Source organism: Hakea prostrata, chromosome 9 (assembly GCF_041222555.1).
Source record: "Hakea prostrata isolate BN-2017 chromosome 9, UWA_Hpros_2, whole genome shotgun sequence".
NCBI classification, from domain to species: domain Eukaryota; kingdom Viridiplantae; phylum Streptophyta; class Magnoliopsida; order Proteales; family Proteaceae; genus Hakea; species Hakea prostrata.
The window spans coordinates 37,821,066-37,838,405 of record NC_142608.1 but is presented as its reverse complement, the minus strand read 5'-3'; the positions used below and the strand labels follow the sequence as shown (position 1 = coordinate 37,838,405).

Below are 17,340 nucleotides of genomic sequence, written 5' to 3'. Positions count from 1 at the left end.
TGCCGATGATGTTTTTGGCTATCGCCGGAGTCAATGACTGTCGCCGGAGTTGCTGATTTCGTTGTTGATCAAGTGGAAGCTGAAGAGAGTAGCAGAGGGTGAGGGCCGAGAGGCAGAGACGATGAGAGATTAGGGGGGCTTAGGGCTCGCAAGAGTGAAGAGTCTCGAGTGAAATTCTCGGGGGTTTTTTTTTTTTTTTGTGGGGGGGGGGGGCGGGGGGGTTAATGATTTAATGTTAGAATGATCCCATGTATCTCATGTAAAACTTATAGGAGCACTCAACCATTAGGTGATTCCCAATTGGAATCTAATTTCTTTTGGCCTTTGATTTGGAATAAAAATATGGTGGTTTTTAAAATCCACAAAGGCGGTCGCCTAGGGGTTTGCGGCGTCCAAGGCAACGCCTTAGAGCCCGAGGCGACCGCCTTATGGACTCCACATGAGGCGCTTCTTGCCTCATCCCCTCAAACTCCGCCAAGAAGCCAAGGTGACGCCTTGACAACTATGCTCCATACATCCTAGAATAACCATTCTTTTTGCTGGAAAATCCTTGGCAGCCCTTAGTTTTAGGGAAAATTCTCAAAAACCCAAACCCTGAAACTGGTTTTACATCAATAACTTATTCTGGACGGAAGGAAAAGCTTATTTCCAGTCCATATCATCTACTCTCTACATAGTTGTCATGGTAGCAAGGTGATCGATGGTGGTGGAAGGGAGGTACCTAAGTGCTTAGATGACAAGTTTTCCAAGTTTTATTTTCTGTCTCCCAATTTGCTAACATTATTTGTATGCCATCATATATACCTTATACCATCAAAAATCAACATTAAGCCCATAGTTGTCAAGCTGTTGTCTTAGCAAGGCATAGTCATCCAGTGCGTTTTGGTTGTAGTAAGTGGCTGGATTGTTCATGCATTCCAAATGAAGTTAGAAATTTAGAATATAGCATAACTCCTTCAATATGAATCAGATTTAGGAGATATTGATTTTGTTTGAGAGCTATTTGTGCTCTACCTAATACAAAAACTTCCATAAAAGCAAAATCATTTAACTAGTCAATGTTCTTAGAGAGCGAGAACATTTTTGTCAATTGAGGCTTTAATAATTTATAGATATGATCATATTTCCTAAGAATAGTATAAAACCAAATGTGAGTCTATGCATATCTTGGCAATAAGCAATTCTAAGAACAATATAAATCACGTATCAGTTTTAGTCATTTCAAACTTCCAATGTCTTACTTTGCTGTTCTGGTGTCTTGTAGTTCTATGTTGATTTTGATGATTTGATGTGGCTTAATGTTTATTTTGATATTTTAAGTTATATATATTGTAACATACTGTTACATACTGAATAATGATAGTTAAGAGGGGAATAAAAAACAACACTTGTTTTCCTAGGCATTGTGTTCTAAGTGATTTGGCACTCTTCAATTGCTTTGGATTGTCATGGTACCTTGACAGCTATGATTAAGCCACATCATGTCATAACAAACCAACAAAGAACTAGGAGATGCTGAAACTTAGAAGCAAGCTATTTGAAGTTAAAAGCAATCAAAATGCATGTCGTTCTTGGTATTGATCATTGTCCTGATATACTTAGTCTCACATTTGGTTTATGTTGTTCATAGAATATTATCTTTTATCCTTAAGTACTTAAATTGCTCATGACTTTGTGTTTCTCTTTAATGTGGAGTTTGACTGATCACATGATTTATTTTTTATATGAGAGTTTTTTGTGTACATAAAACTAGCTTTCCAAAAAGTCCAAGATTGGTTACATCTGAATTATTTAGGAGTTATTTTTCAGTCTTTTTGATGTACTTTGGGTTTCTGGCAATGTTTTGCCATATTAAAATCTATCGAAGTTTCAGATTTGAGAACTCAAGCAATAGAAAGTTAAAATTTCACCTATACCTAAAATTTTAGTATTTGTTCTTGAATTGGTGGATTCACTTCTTGTTCTTTTTATTTTTTTACTTTTTCAGGAAAAAGTATTTTTATTGGATTCAAATAGGGGGTATTTGCTTATTTATGAATATTTTCCTGTTAAGGGAACATTTACTTAAATGATATTTTTCATAAAATAGGGCCAAAACTAGGTCAATAACTCTCTTAGGCTTTCATACCGGCTAAGGCAGTAGTTTCCTAGGCCCTGCCTGAAAATCCACATGGATCCCTAAGGGATGCAGTGGCAACTATGACTCTGCATTATCTAGCTTCTTCATTTCAAATATAGGGAATGATATTTCTTCTTCATCTGATGATGATAACACTTGTACTGCGGCTGCTGGGTAGTGACAACTTGCATTTTCTAAATTTGTATCCTATCATTCATTATTTCAAATTTATCATGCTGTTGGTTATTCTTTGTCCTTTGTGTCTGTCAACTCTGTCCCATGAGGCTGTAAAGAAGCTACAGCAGATTCTAAGTGGAATGATTCTATAGCGAGGAAATGCATTTTGATGAAAATGACACTTGGGATTCTAGGGACCAATATTTAAGTCTTAAGGTAGAATGTGAATGTTCCTTCACTGTAAAGCAGAGGGCTGATGGAACCATTGAGAGGCACAAGCAAGGCTGATTGCCACAGGCTTAGCCATACATATGGGGCTATTAGGTCTATTTGTGGCAAAAATGAACCCCTTTGGAGCATTACTATCCTACGCTGCAACTCTTAATTGAGATCTCCAATAACTGGATGCTAAGAAAAATACTTTATTTGTGATCTTAAAGAAAGGTATACATGGATATCCCTCCAAGTTTTTGCATCATCATACATGGCAGGTTCATTGTGCAGGATATGGAAATTGCTCTAGTGTTTAGTAGTCACCTTGGGCTTGGTTTCACCAGCTCCAGAAGCCTATGCAACAGTTTTGAGTGCAAACAAATTATGGCATCTTGTTTGTCAAATACTAGGTTGGAATGGTTACTGCCTTCATCATCTCTGTTGACATGATAATATGCGATGTTGATCTAGGAATCTCCTTATTGAAAGCTCAGTTGGCTACAGAATTTGAGACCAAGCATTTAGGTCATATTAGTTCCTAGAGATTAAAGTAGCCTGATCTAGTAAGGTTATTTTCATTTCCCGAAGAAAGTATGTCCTAGGTTTTGAATAAGACATATATGCTTGGATGTGATCCTGTGGATATTGAGGTTAATCATCAACTCAGCTGCACAGATGGTGATTTGATAGATTAGAAGAGATATCAGTGACTCGTAGGGAGGTTGATACATCTTTTCCATATATGGGTAGATATTGCCTGCACTAGAGCTGTTTTCTACAGGATTTAGACTACTCATCTCAAAGCTGTAGGCAGTATACTGGATACTGACGCACTTAAATCAGCACCACGAAAAGGCATTTTATTTTGCAACAATAGGTATCTGAAATTCCTTAAATAATTCTGGTTGGGTAGTCTCCATTGATCGTTGAAGCTATACTTCAGCATATCTCATGTTTCTTGGGTGGTGTTTGGTTACTTGGCAAAGCAAGAAACAAGCTATGGTATACAGATCGAGTGCAGAAGCAGAATATTGAGATATGGCACTTAATGGAGCTAGCCTCATGGTGGGAGATCTCGCTCTCGAGCGAGATCTCGCCACTCCAAAATAGCGAGATCTTGACCGAGATGGCAAGATCTCGGTCGAGATCTACCAAAATTTTGGTGTAATCTCGGTGGCCCATCTCGGTGGGTTTTAGGGCCCCGGTTGGGCTGAAATTTGGTATTTAGCCTATTTAAGGCCTTTTGAACACATTGGTGGCCTTAGATTTGTGAGAAAATAACCCTAAGTATATCTGCTAAGTCGACCCTATGTGTAAAATCAAAGTGCTGTGAAATGCAAGGTTAGACAACATGTAATGTAGAGATATCAAGTAATTCATGTTATCAACTATAAAGTATCAAATACATTACACATCAAACTATCAAAGAACTTAAATATCTTCAAAATTTTACAACCATAAGAAGTTTTAGACTTCTAGTAAGTCATAAATCATAATCCATAAGTTCACAATCACAAGAGTATGTGAGTAATAAGATTACAAGACTAGAAGACAACAAGAGTATTACTCAGCATTCTGCATCAATGGATTTTGAACGGTGGCCACATATGACTCCTAAGTCAACTCATCACTGTAGTATGTCACATATCGGTTTAAATGTCACATTAAATTGGTTTCCATAAAAGTGTAGATCAAAGCTTGTGGATCAACATATATTTACATTAGACTTACACACCCATTGTAAAACATTCTATTTGAAAAAAAAATTCAAATTTGGGGAAAATCTTACCTTTGTTGAAAATCTAGTTGAAATAAGCTTGAATGATGATAATTTGATGTTGTAGATGTCTTAAAGATATTTAGAAGTTGAATCCCCAACAAATTCCGGCCAAAAATCAAGTTTCTGGCAAGTTTTTATGGTTGCAGCGAGAGAGGCGAGATCTCGCCGAGATATGGCGAGATCTCGGCGAGATGTGGCGAGATCTCGGCGAGATGTGGCGAGATCTCCCATCTCGCAGATCTCGCCTCTCCTCTCGTCTTGCTATCTCAAAATAGCGAGATATCTCGCGAGATCTCCCACCATGGCTAGCCTAGAGCCTTTATGGCAGGGTTGGGTGAAGAGATTCAATCAGAGGAGTGAATGTTTTCTCAAAGTGATTTGGGCCACTTAATGGAGCTAGGCCACTCGATTGAAGCCAAAAATTGGGCCATCAAAGGGGTGAGGATGCCCATAGGAACTCAACCTAGTTTCTCTAACTGTAGCGGGATGCAGAGGGCATTAAGTTATGGGCCAAGAGAGGTAAATGGGCCGAAGGCAAGTAATAAGGAATATTGTACGGGAACTGGGGTTGGTTCAAGTAATACCACTCGGCCAAACTAGACCGTACCGAAGAACCCTTCTTCCTCAACACTGACGACACAGCCTAGGAAGATCACTGCCCACGGCAGAAACCAATGCTCGCAATGGTTAACCCCTGAAGAAATCAAAGTGAAAATGGATAAGGGGCTCTGTTTCTGTTGTGACGCCACTTACTCCAAATCGCATCAATGCCCATTGAACCAACTCAAAGTGCAGGCTGAAGAACTGTGTGGATCCAGCTGTGGGGATGTCCCCTTGTTGACTTAAATGGAAAGCCCTGAGGAAATGGAACTTTCTTACAGTTCCCAAGTTGGTATGGACTCCCCTAAAAAAGTGCACAGAGAAATCAAGGGGATGCCGGTTATAATTTTGGTGGATTGTGGGGGCATCACACGACTTCATCTCTCAGGAGCTGCTTGAGCTGTTGGGACCATCACCACAAGGCAAAAAGTTTCAGGTAGTTCTCGAAAATGGCAAGAATGTAGTTGGATAGGGTGTTTGTTGTGATGTGCAGGTCACGATTGGGGGGCTATTTTTAGACTGAGCTTATTGCCTTCTAACATTGTAATATGGATATCATATTTGGTGTGGAATGGTTGTTGACATTAGCAGATATCCGCAGCAACTGGAAATTGCAAACCATGGCATCCGAGTGGGAAGGAAGCAGGTGAAGTTATGTGAGGATCCGGCATTATCAGGCCGGAGACAACCTGGAAGGGCTAGAATCTCTAGGTTAATTGTATGTTAGGATTAGGCTTATGACTCAACCTTACCTAACATACCTTATTCAGAACCATTTTCTTCACTATAAAATAAGAATGACATCTACCATTTAGAATAAGCCAATTCATTCTCTCCAATATTCTTTTTCATCTTAACTAAACCCAAGTTTTGACCTTCGGTTTCGACCATGGGCATGTCAAGGCCTTGGAACGAGATCTGACATTTTAGGATTGAAATCAATTCCAAAACTGAAATCTCAATCCTTGGCCAGTAAAATTGTGCTGAGCATGGTTGTCAAAGTTTCCGCCTAGGCGTCTAGGCCCATCTTTGGGACAAGGTGACTTAGTGTCGCCTTATTGCCTTGGCGATGCCGTGTCACCTTTGTTTTTGTTGTCCACCTTGCCCTTGCCTTGTCACCTTGACAACCATGGTGTCTCGTATGTTGTGGGCATAGAGAGTTGATGTTTTACCCTAATTAAATTCACTGCCTTCTTGGGACTATTAAAAGGCTTTAAAGATTTTATAGCTCAGTGACATGGCTTGATGCATGATAGCCTGAAGAAATAGGAAAAGATTGTTGAGGAAAAAACAAATAAAATTGATCAGCCAAGCTCTTGCTCCTCCAATCCCTAAATTGAAATTTTAGTGGGACTTGGCTTGGAGAATCTGGCCTCCAAGATTAAGCTAATTTGGCTGGTTTTTCATTGCACTTTACTATATTGATCTAATGTGTTCGCATGTTTGCTTCTACCTACTGATGCTTTTCCATTGCCTTAATAAACTTTGGTGACATTAATATTCTATATGATTTTGCAAAGCATCTGCATCAACCCTTTATTAGCGCTTTTATTATTATTATTTATTGAAGTTCGTAGAAAAGGTTTTGGATGGTGTTTGGAATAAATTATGACGATGAACTGTTAAAGTTATAATCAGTTGCGTAGTTAAAGCTTATTATTAGTATTTTGTAGAATAGTGTACTTTCTCATACTTGCTTTTTGACGAAGTTTTTTCTTGTCCTACAGGCAGGACATGGTCTCCATGCTACCTTAAATTCTCAATCCAAAAAGTTTGTCGGAATTCTTAATGGGATCGATACTGATATTTGGGATCCTAAGACGGATAGTTTTCTTACAGTTCAGTATGGTGCTGATGACCTTCAAGGGAAAGCTGCAAATAAACTTGCTTTAAGAAAGCATCTAAACCTGTCCCTTGCCGAAGCTAGACGGCCACTGGTATGAACCAAAGATTTCATCCTGTAGCTTCATTGACCCACTGATTTAGTGCTGGATATCATTATACTGAGTCATTTTCATTAGTCCTATTTTTTAGTAATTTATGCTTCACGTGTATGTTTGATCCTGACCCGCTCGCTCACTTGCATATAACATGTTTCTTTAGTGAAATATTTCTCAATGCTGAAAACTTATAAAATTCTATAGTACAAGAGAATAGTTTCCTTGTGTTTGTCTTACTGCATGGGAGCTGTGATATGGGGTAGACATTAGGTGTTTTAATATTCCCAAATCTGATCTAAAAGATGAACCAAAACAGTGCCAATATTGGCGAGGTCAACTGTGATTCTTGTGATGGAGGTGGAAGGGGTTTAGGTCACACAAAGGGATTGAAGAAGGGTTGGATTGGATTAGTCTAAGGGTAGAAAAGGAATTTCACATACTATTTTTAATCTATTTAATAGGTAAGGGTAAAATGGTAAACTCGCTTAACAGCAGGTGACAGTGTTAACTGTTGGGGGGCTTTTTGTACAGTCTGCAAAGCAGGAGAGATGCAGTGTAAATCACTGCAAAGTTTTTTTTTTTTTTTTTTTTTTTTGTTGGGGGGGGGGGGGGGTGTGCATGTGAAAAATGCTTCTAATGGTTGAATTCTCAAATCTGGGACAGAGAAGGTTGGGTTTGAATTGGGGGTTATTGTGTTTAAAAGAAAGAAATTAGAAGGGAGAAAGGGGGATGGGATGGTATTCTGTACTGGATTTAATGTTGGCTACTTGGTGGCTGTTGAGGACTCAAGTCAATCAGTCAAGGAGAAGGTATGCACCTGTGCACCTCATGTCTTCTTCTAGGGTTTCCCCCCACCTAGCCATAGCTACTTTGAATTCCTTGAGCACTATCGGATGCAAGAATACTAGAGCAATAATGCAAAGTGTTGAGAATTGCAGCAGCCTTGGTGCACAGGTTGCATAAGTTTCTATTTTGGAGAAGCAGTCGCAGTGCACAAGTTTTGAAATATCAGGGTTTCTATTTTGGTTACTTTTTATTTTGATTACTTTCTGTTTTGGTTGCATTGTAATTTTCTTATTGCTTGGTTGACAAAGTAACCTCCCTAGGATAGTTTTCTTTTTAGTAGATTTGGGAGATTCTATGTAATATTTAATTTTCCTTTTTGCTGTGACTCAGTTTAGAAAGCTTTCCTAAACTAAGACTTGATTTTACTTTATAAATTAAGTACCAGGGAAGAGCCAAAATACATATGCAAGCTGTCTCCCTTTTTTCTTCTCTTCTTTTCTTCTATTATTTTTCTATTTTTCTTCATTTTTCTAAGTTTCTTTTCAGTCCCTAAGCTGATTACAGGTGCTAAAATTCTAACATGGTATCAGAGAGGGTTTAATCAACATTGGGATTTGGGACTACTACTTCTCTTTCAATATTCTTTGGTTTTTACTTTCTATCTACTGTGCAGCCACCCTTGCTGCGTTAATGATAGATGAGATCATTCTTCACAATTCATGAAGTGATCTACATACCTGCTATTACTACTATTGCAAAATCCAAAAATTAGTGAACTTTTTTTAGACACAAGAGGATCTGTTGACCTACTGCGGCTCTTCGCCAGCCTGAACATCTACTTTGCTTTCAATCAACTCTTTTTGCTTCTTCGGACTACAACCATTGCCTGGATTAAATTTGTTTCATGTGATTTCTTCAACTCCTACCGCTCTTCAATTGGTTTTTTGTCTGAAAAATACTGCCAATGCCATATTTGATTTTGCTGCAAGATATACTACTGGTTCCTTTGTTTTATTGAGTTTTTTACTCCCAAAAATTCTGTTAATGGTGTATTGAATTCTTCTGCAAGTTATATACTGCTACCCCTATTTCATTTGAGTGTTTATGGTCTAGGAAAAAAAAATCTGTTGATACTGTATTGCTGCCATTGTTTGTTTTGGGTGATACAGCTCATTGGGAAAATTCTTTTTACATTTTATTGCTGCCCTACTCTACAGCCCCTTTTTCCCTGCTTCTCTATCTACCAGAATTGACTTCAATGGTGTTATTTTCTGGTATATGGAACATTATTTGAATGATCATTAGTTCTGCAATAATTTCCTTCGATCTAATTTGCTAATCTTTGGATCTCTGGGACATATTATTGGTTATTGCTCTTCCTCTAATATTGGTTGTTGCTTTCCTTACTGCTAAATGGTCTACTACTTTTGCTACTGCCTCGTTTGAGTTTGATGCTGGTGGTTCATAATTTCTACTGTATTTATCGGTTGTTCTTGTACTTGGATTCATCAAGTAACATGGTTCCTTCAAATACCCAAGTGGTTCCTTAGTCCAGACTTTGAGATATTGGTAATTTGCCATCATTATTTGTCCACATGTACTGCTACATATGAGGGGGAGCTTGGAGCCTTAGTCTATATCTACTCAAGTCTTTTAAAGAATATTATTTGTAAAGATCTTTTATCCTCCTGAAATGGTATCCTATGGCAACACCTATCTACTTGGCTACCTTTACCTACCTACTGGTTTGTAGTAACTTATACTACTTCTACCTAAACTATTCGGTCCATAGTGACTTATATTACTTTACCTACCTACTTGGTTTGTAATAACCTATATTATTTCTACCTAACTACTTGGTCCGCAATAACTTATACTGCCTTTTACCTACCTATTTGGTCTGCAATAACTTATACTGCCTTTTGCCTACCTATTTGGTCTACAAGAACCTATACTGCCAGTTACTTACCTACTTAGTCCACAATAACCAATACTGCCTGTTACTTACCCATAAATTTGCTTGCTACTTTGCCTTCTTGCAAAAGGTTGTATGTGGACGTTGGAGCTGCAACTCTTATCCATTAGTGTGGAGATTCCTCCCTACTGCTGGCATTATTTGGATAGTGCTTTTGGAGCTGTTATCCGCCGCCGACAGATGTCCCATGCCACGTTTCGTGAACAGCTATGCCCGAGAACTTATGGATTGCCAATTGTTCTCATTATTGGATGGTTCGTTCAACGTGATGAATTGAAGGATTTTTTTATTATTTATTTATTAATTTTAATTTTTAAGGTGATGTTGATTATCTCCTGGGTGAAGTTCTCTCAGTGTTTATCAGCATCTACTATTGCTACACGGTTCAAGACTGGTGTTGCCTTTCAAGTTTATTCTTATTGTCTAAGTTGGAGTTTTCTTCTTGTATAGTTTGAGGGGGGGATGTTGTGATTGGAGCAGCCTTGGTGCACGAGTTGCACAAGTTTCTATTTTGGAGAAGCAGTCTTGGTGCACCAGTTCTAAAATATGAGGGTTTCTGTTTTGTTTATTGTTTATTTTAGTTACTTTCTATTTTGGTTGCATTGTAATTTTTTATTGCTTGGTTGACAAAGTAATTTCCCTAGGATAGTTTATTTTTTACTAGATTTGGGAGGTTCTATGTAGAATGCAATTTTCCTTTTTGGCTGTAACTCAGTTTAAAAACTTTCCTAAACTAAGATTTGATTTTACATTATAAATAAAGTACCAGGGGAAAGCCAAAATACATATGCAAGCTCTCTCCCTTTTTTCGTCTCTTATTTTCTTCTTTTTCAGTCTTCTTTTGTTGTTCTTCTTTTTAAATTTCTTTTTAGTCCCTAGGCTGATTACAGTTGCTGAAATTCGAACACAAAACAAATATATTTAATCAACTGGGGTCTTGGTTGGTTTAATAGGTAGCAGGAACTAGGAAGCTTGTCTATAGAACTGCAGGAGGACTTTTAAGCACTAAAGCATGACACAGAAATAACATTTAGGTTGACATAGGAAACTAGTTCCTGCTTATAGACGGACTTGACTGACGATTTACCATGTAGCAACTTAAAGGACTAAACAGCAAGCCTAGAAACGTGGGCTTTGCTATTGTTACAACTATTCTAAATGAAAATTACCCTAATGCCCCTCTTACTGAAACAGATATTAGGGAAATTAAGTGAGTTTTGGGTCCAATTCAACCCATTTCTCATGATCCTTATATTTGCATCATCTAGGGCACATTAAGTCATTAACCATTTTTTGTGTGAATAAAATAATAGATAACATAAATAGGTACACAGTTGTGAAGTGAAAAGATTCTATTAGAAATAACCAAAGCATTTAGTATCTTAATCTATGATGAAGTATCAGTGACTGGTTGTATTACTTTCTACTGCAAGTTTATGTATTGTCTTTTAGAACTTTTTTGGAGTCTTGTCTGGAAGCTAATGATCTCGCATAAGTGTGTTCTGCAGGGATGGTTTCACTTTGTCCAATTTAAGTCCAGGATTTGGCTTTCTATTGGAACTCTAGTTATTTTAGTGGGTTTCTATACCATGCACAAAAGACTACTATTGGTCTCAGATTAGATGAAGTTCTTTTTTTCTCCCCTTGAGTCATAAAGGCAGCTTGAGAGTTGTAAAAAAGTTGATGGTGTTATTTTGACTTGCTTTTATGATTGGAATATTGATAAAGATCTTGTGCTGACAATTCATGATTTATTGAATTTTTTACTCCTAAAAATTCTGTTAATGGTGTATTGAATTCTTCTGCAAGTTATATTCTGTCAATTCAATTTGTTTTCTTTTTCATTTTGTTCTATACTACCTGCTACAATTATTGATTAATCCCAAATAAACGGACAAAATGCTTTTTTCTTAGTTTTCTTGGTTCAAATATTAAGGAAGGTCACTTTCACACATTCTACCATGACTAAATAGATGAGAAAGGTCATTTTGTTCTATACTACCTGCTACAATTATTGTATTCTTAGTTTTCTATGTCAGCTGACCAGTTTTCTGATACTAAGTCCATTGGACATACAGTACCGTATAAACGTTGACTATCTGAACCGACCAACTGTTGTCCATAACCCTAGAGAAAAGGCCTTACCCAGTGCATGGTGCTCCTGCTTTGGCATATTATGCTAGGGGCCAAATGTTTGCAATCCCATCTTAACTGAGTAATATTTCCTAGAAAAGTGAAGATAAATTGATTTAGCACATGGTATTCTGATGAAGATGGTGATGTTAAATTTTCTAGCATAGTAAACCTGAAGTCTTTTGGATTGATAGAAGCTGGATGTGAATTAATACACATTCAATTCTGAATACCAGATGTCCTAAGTATTCATATGCGTGATCATTAGTGGTCGTTTGACCCCTTTGCATTATTTGCCATGTCCTTATTCTGACCTCTTTAGTTATTTTTCTTTGGAATAGGTTGGTTGTATAACGAGACTAGTACCTCAGAAAGGTGTTCATCTTATTAGGCACGCAATATATAGGACACTGGAGCTTGGAGGGCAGTTTATACTTCTGGGTTCAAGCCCAGTGTTACATATTCAAGTAATATTCTTTATTTCCCCAACTTCGCTTCTCATGGTTGTCATGTTATGAATGAATGCATAGTTATCAAGTCTGATAAGCTCCCTAGTGTTAAGCTTTTAATGCATCCAGTGTCTCTATTATAACAATGATATTAGCATGCTTATGCATTTCATTATATGAATATATTAACAGCAATCATGCAGCAACATTGCAGTCCCAGCACAATCAATGAATATATGCTAGTATCCTACTGTTAGCACCATTTGCCCCCTCCCCCCTGTTGCTTGTTGCAGAGCAGTAACCTGAAAAAAAAATCAGAGATAACAAGAGAAAGAGAAGAAAGGGGGATTTTTTTTTGTTTTGGGAGGTGGGGTTGGAATTGGGGAAGACTGCTCACACATAGAGACAATAGGCTCTACACAAACACAAACACAAACAGAATTCCTTTTTTCTATCTATTTAGTATTGGGGGTTACATCATATATAGAGAAAATTAAAAGACCCCTAAAATAAGTCACGCTCTAATTAGTATACTAATTGAGATAAGGAATCCAAAACAATTAGAAACCAAATATCATATGAAGCAAACTACTAAAATAAAATGGAATAAAATAAATGAAGATATTATTTCCCCAATTACATGAATTCTTAAACTTTTACTAGACCCATGACTGAAACTAGACCAAGTTTGTCTTCAACTAGAAACCTAGTTGGGCCTGGGTCGGTCCAACATCTGCAGCAGACTTAAAATAACATTCGGAGTAGTGAGAAAAGACATGTATATTTAGGCCTTGTCAAGCTTGATCTCAAATACAGCTGATTGGTGGGTTAGGATCCATGTGCCGATGACCCCAATTAGTTGGTATAAGGCTCTGTTGTGATGTTGAATCAGTGATGAAAACTTATACCATTTTCGATACAGTGAACATCTTTCCAAACGATTGGGGTTTTGGAATTGGGGAGGCAGTCTTGTGTCGATGGGATCAAGTTGTTTAGGCAACCATGTTAATTCTGTCTCTAACCGCACCCATGTAAATGAGACTGATGTTTTGAGTTCTCAGGAAGACACACCTAACGTTCCAGTTGATCTTTGCTACTTTGCTATCTAGTGGCAGAGTGACACTAGCTTCTACTATTTGTGTTTGAGTCATCAAATTACCTAATTCTAGTGAAGAGAGATAGTCTATACTTAATTAATCTCATGCTATTTTGAATCTTATGAGGACCAGATTTTTTCAATTTTCTATGTTGATGTATGTGTCAGCTGTTTATTTTTTCCTGATGCCACAAATGATCTCTTTTTTGTAGAGAGAATTTGAGGGTATTGCGAACCATTTTCAGAATCATCCTCATGCCCGACTAATACTGAAATATGATGAGGCTTTATCGCATGCCATTTATGCAGCATCTGACATGTTTATTATCCCATCTATCTTTGAGCCGTGTGGGCTCACACAGGTAGGATCCTTCCATTCTTACTTTGAATTGTGCAGTAATGTTAAATTTTAAGCCATATGTTGATATACAACTACCTGCAGTTCCTCTTGGGTTGACCTCTTTTTTTATCATGGAGACGTATGAAAGTGCTGCTTTGATGGATTGTCCCCGGGTGAATCAAGGATTATGCATAACAGTAAATAGAAAATAGGTCCAAGAAACCCTAAAAGAATACCTTAGTTGGTAGGGACCAACACACCCATGGAAAACATTTTGGCACAAAACCAAGAAAAAATGTCCTAGGTGAATTTTTTTTGCCAAGCTTCTATTCATCTTGGTCAAAATTTCGACTGGGAGGAACATCATGATGGGATTGAACTAAAATGGATGATAATGGTCCATTTTATAAAGAAAAGGGGTCATGTTAACGAGATCTGCTGGTTTCGCAGGTCGCTTCTTGATACGATCCCCATGATTTTGGAAATTTTGCCTAGTTTTTGGTGTTTTGCTTAATGAATCTCATTTCTCCCTGAAGTCGAAAGTACTCCTTTGGCAACAATCATCACCTTTACTAAATCAGAGACAATAACTAGAAAACAGACTCAAGATATTGCAACATATTCAAGACTAATAAAAAACAGGCGTTACTTATTATGTATGCAGTAGAGGTCCAAGAGGAGGATCTGCAGGAAACAAGATATGCATCAGTAATGATTAGATACAAATTAGTCGTGAATCATTAACTACAATTATAGATTAACCTTTTCTGATATACAATGTAATTAACACTATCTGTCAAGTATTTGTGCGTGCGTGCATGCATTTTAAGATAGATTGCTTTCTACTACAAAAGCATCTTCTCATATGCTCCATTCTGAATCCTTTACAGATGATAGCGATGAGGTATGGTGCTGTACCCATTGTACGGAAAACAGGGGGTTTAAATGATAGGTTTGTATTCACTTCTTGATCCTGATCTCATTTTTTAGATTATTCTGTTGTGGAGACTTCCTAATATTAACATTTCCATGAAACTTTTTTTTCTTCTTTCCTGTAGTGTTTTTGACGTTGATGATGATGCAATTCCTCTACAATATCACAATGGCTTTACATTTTTAACACCTGATGAGAAGGTAGCAGTGACATGACAATCCTTTATTATTTTCTTTTCCAATGCACTAGTTCTTTCGACATATTGATTTGGGTTTTGCAAGATGTTTTTACCTTTATAGGAGCAATCACCTGGATGTTAGTACAACATAGAAATGAGTCGTTTAGATATTTTAAGCGGACAACCTTTCCTACTATGTCAACATTCAGTTGGTGATTTGACTTGAATTTATTTTGGATTCTCTCAAGTGACATCCAAAACCAAAATCAGATATTTCATTTGCACACCAAACCCTAGATGCAGCCAAAAGGATTTTCTTTTGACCCACGTTTCTGATATGTACTGGTGTTGAACTCTAAAGGGAGTAAATAGTGCTTTGGAGCGTGCGGTTAACTACTATGTGAAAAATGGTGAGAGTTGGCAGCAGCTTGTTCTGAAGAACATGAAAATGGACTTTAGTTGGGATTCGTCAGCCTTACAATACGAAGAGCTTTATCTAAAGTCTATCACCAGAGCCAGGGCAAGGGCAGCATCCACCTGAGCTTGATTCAGCATGGGTACTTGCTTGTGCTTATTCTTCAGCAGATTATCAGACTAAGGTGGTTCGACCCTCCCAGATCTTTCTCACCTGTCTATCCGACGTGAAGTTGGTGTGGTGAAGCTGCCAGATCTTTCCTTACCTTCTCAACTGCATTCACTAGCCAGACTGAGCTGGATAATGAAGATCTCTGACATCTGTAATTATAATTGTATAGGTACACAAGGGTTGATTTTCCCTGTGCCTTCCCAGTTGTACAGTCTATTACTTGTGTAATTCTGTTGTTCATTAGTGAAGATATCTACTGTATTATTGTAAATGTCCTTTTTCATATGTTAATGCCATGAAGATGTGTTCTTTCTTGATTTTACTTTTCCACGGTATTGTAGAATTTGAGCAATGCAATAAATGTACAAGACTTCGCTATAATATTGAAATTGATGGGCTACATGTGCATTGCAGTCCTCTTTTCCATTATTGAATATTGGAAAGATTTCTTTCAAATAGCAGGTGATCTGTTTTTATCTGTGACACTGATTCTAGTTAAGAAGGTTCTCCACTTTGCTTCTGAATGTTTACCACCTTGAGATATCGTTTTTTAATTTGTCAAGTAGACAGGGAGCTGTTTTTTGTAATAAGCCCCAGTCCACATGCTTTATGGTCAGCACTCCAAGACATGTTATTGTTTAGCTTGAAAGACTGAGTAGGGAGAATCGAGCAAGGCACTGGGGGGAGAGGAGGTGGGGTGACCCAGGGGCCCTATCATGGTGAATGGACTGACATGAAATCATTTTGTGCTACTTGAGCTGGCTGAGCTAATGCCTCAGGTTCTCATTGCCTCCTTCTCTAGATTAAAATTTTCCTTGCTTTCCACAAATGCGAGGCCACAGAGCAAAGCAGCAGTGAAGTCAAACACATGATCCAGCAACTCAGTGTCAAAGGTGCATCTCAAGCTGTGCGCCCAGATTTGGTGATCTTCAGTAGAGAACAGGGGAATTTGGATCTCATAATAGCTTCTTTATCGGACAGGCATAAAAATTACATATGAGCCTGCTAGTCAGTTTTTTGATCAATGATGTCAGTAATCCACTGTATAGAATGAAAAGGAGGATGTTGAGGTTTATACTCCAGGAGTGATGGCACCAATTTTATCACTCCATTGTCGTATCCTGCTGTTTTTCTGATTCTTCCTATCAGCCCAGCCTTCAGGACACTTACCCCTTCTTTATTCTGTCCGGACTCATCACGTAGGCGAAAGTAAGGTTTACATATGAGTGATCTGGAAGAAATATAGATAAGATTGTAAAAGAGCAAATTCCTTTTAATGATTCTTCCTGTTTGCACAAAATTTGGCTATGGATGCGCTACCATGCTAGGGCTTGCAACTAAACTCAAAGGTTATGACGTTCAGGCTATATGAGTTCTCTCTGCCTCAGCATATCGATAACTTTGATGCCTTTTGGGATAAGGGATAAAACACCAAACCTTCTTCAATGACAAACGTGTACAATTCTATACTACTGTTATGACTAAGAAAGTACAAGAAAATTTACTATTAAGATAAAAAGATAAACACCAAATACTACTTTTGCCAACTGCCTAGTCCTTCTTTGGCTTGCGGCCAGCATGGACGAAATTGGTTGGGCTTTCTAGAGGACTAACATTGCCTGTCATGACCATTTGATTGAAAACACTCGTTGTCTTGAAATCAAACAGTCATGCGTCTTATCCCAAAAAAACCTCTTAAAATTCTAAACCCTTTTAAATTTAAAATTTAAACAACTCCCTTGAGAGTGTGCCACGTCTTCTGGGATTTTCTCTGTGCTCCAAGGCAATATATAACCTCAAGTTATATCACTTCTATAATTTTATCTTTTACATTCTAATTCTTACTGCCCATCATCTTCTCTACTCTTCTCTCTACAACTCTTCACGCAATGACTCACACTTTCTAAGGTGATCTATGACTAAGAGTGACAAACCCACTAAGGGCCACAAAGCCCTTGATCTGGAAGACTTACTTATCATCAACGAAGGAAAGGCTCCATGAGTCTTTCAGCACTACTAAGGTACTCACCTCAA

General features: G+C 37.8%; 1 protein-coding gene across 1 annotated transcript in view; it reads left to right on the top strand.

Moving 5' to 3' along the window:
- Positions 1-15,976, top strand: part of LOC149005197 (putative starch synthase 4, chloroplastic/amyloplastic) — a 65,621-nt gene extending 49,645 nt beyond the window's left edge. Inside the window, exons 11-16 of the mRNA XM_089169266.1 lie at positions 6,617-6,826; positions 12,065-12,190; positions 13,481-13,630; positions 14,499-14,560; positions 14,667-14,742; positions 15,082-15,976. Coding sequence (XP_089025392.1) covers positions 6,617-6,826; positions 12,065-12,190; positions 13,481-13,630; positions 14,499-14,560; positions 14,667-14,742; positions 15,082-15,261 — 804 coding nt within the window. The 3' untranslated portion in view covers positions 15,262-15,976. The remainder of the gene's footprint in view (positions 1-6,616; positions 6,827-12,064; positions 12,191-13,480; positions 13,631-14,498; positions 14,561-14,666; positions 14,743-15,081) is intronic.
- The last annotated feature ends 1,364 nt before the right edge of the window (positions 15,977-17,340 follow it).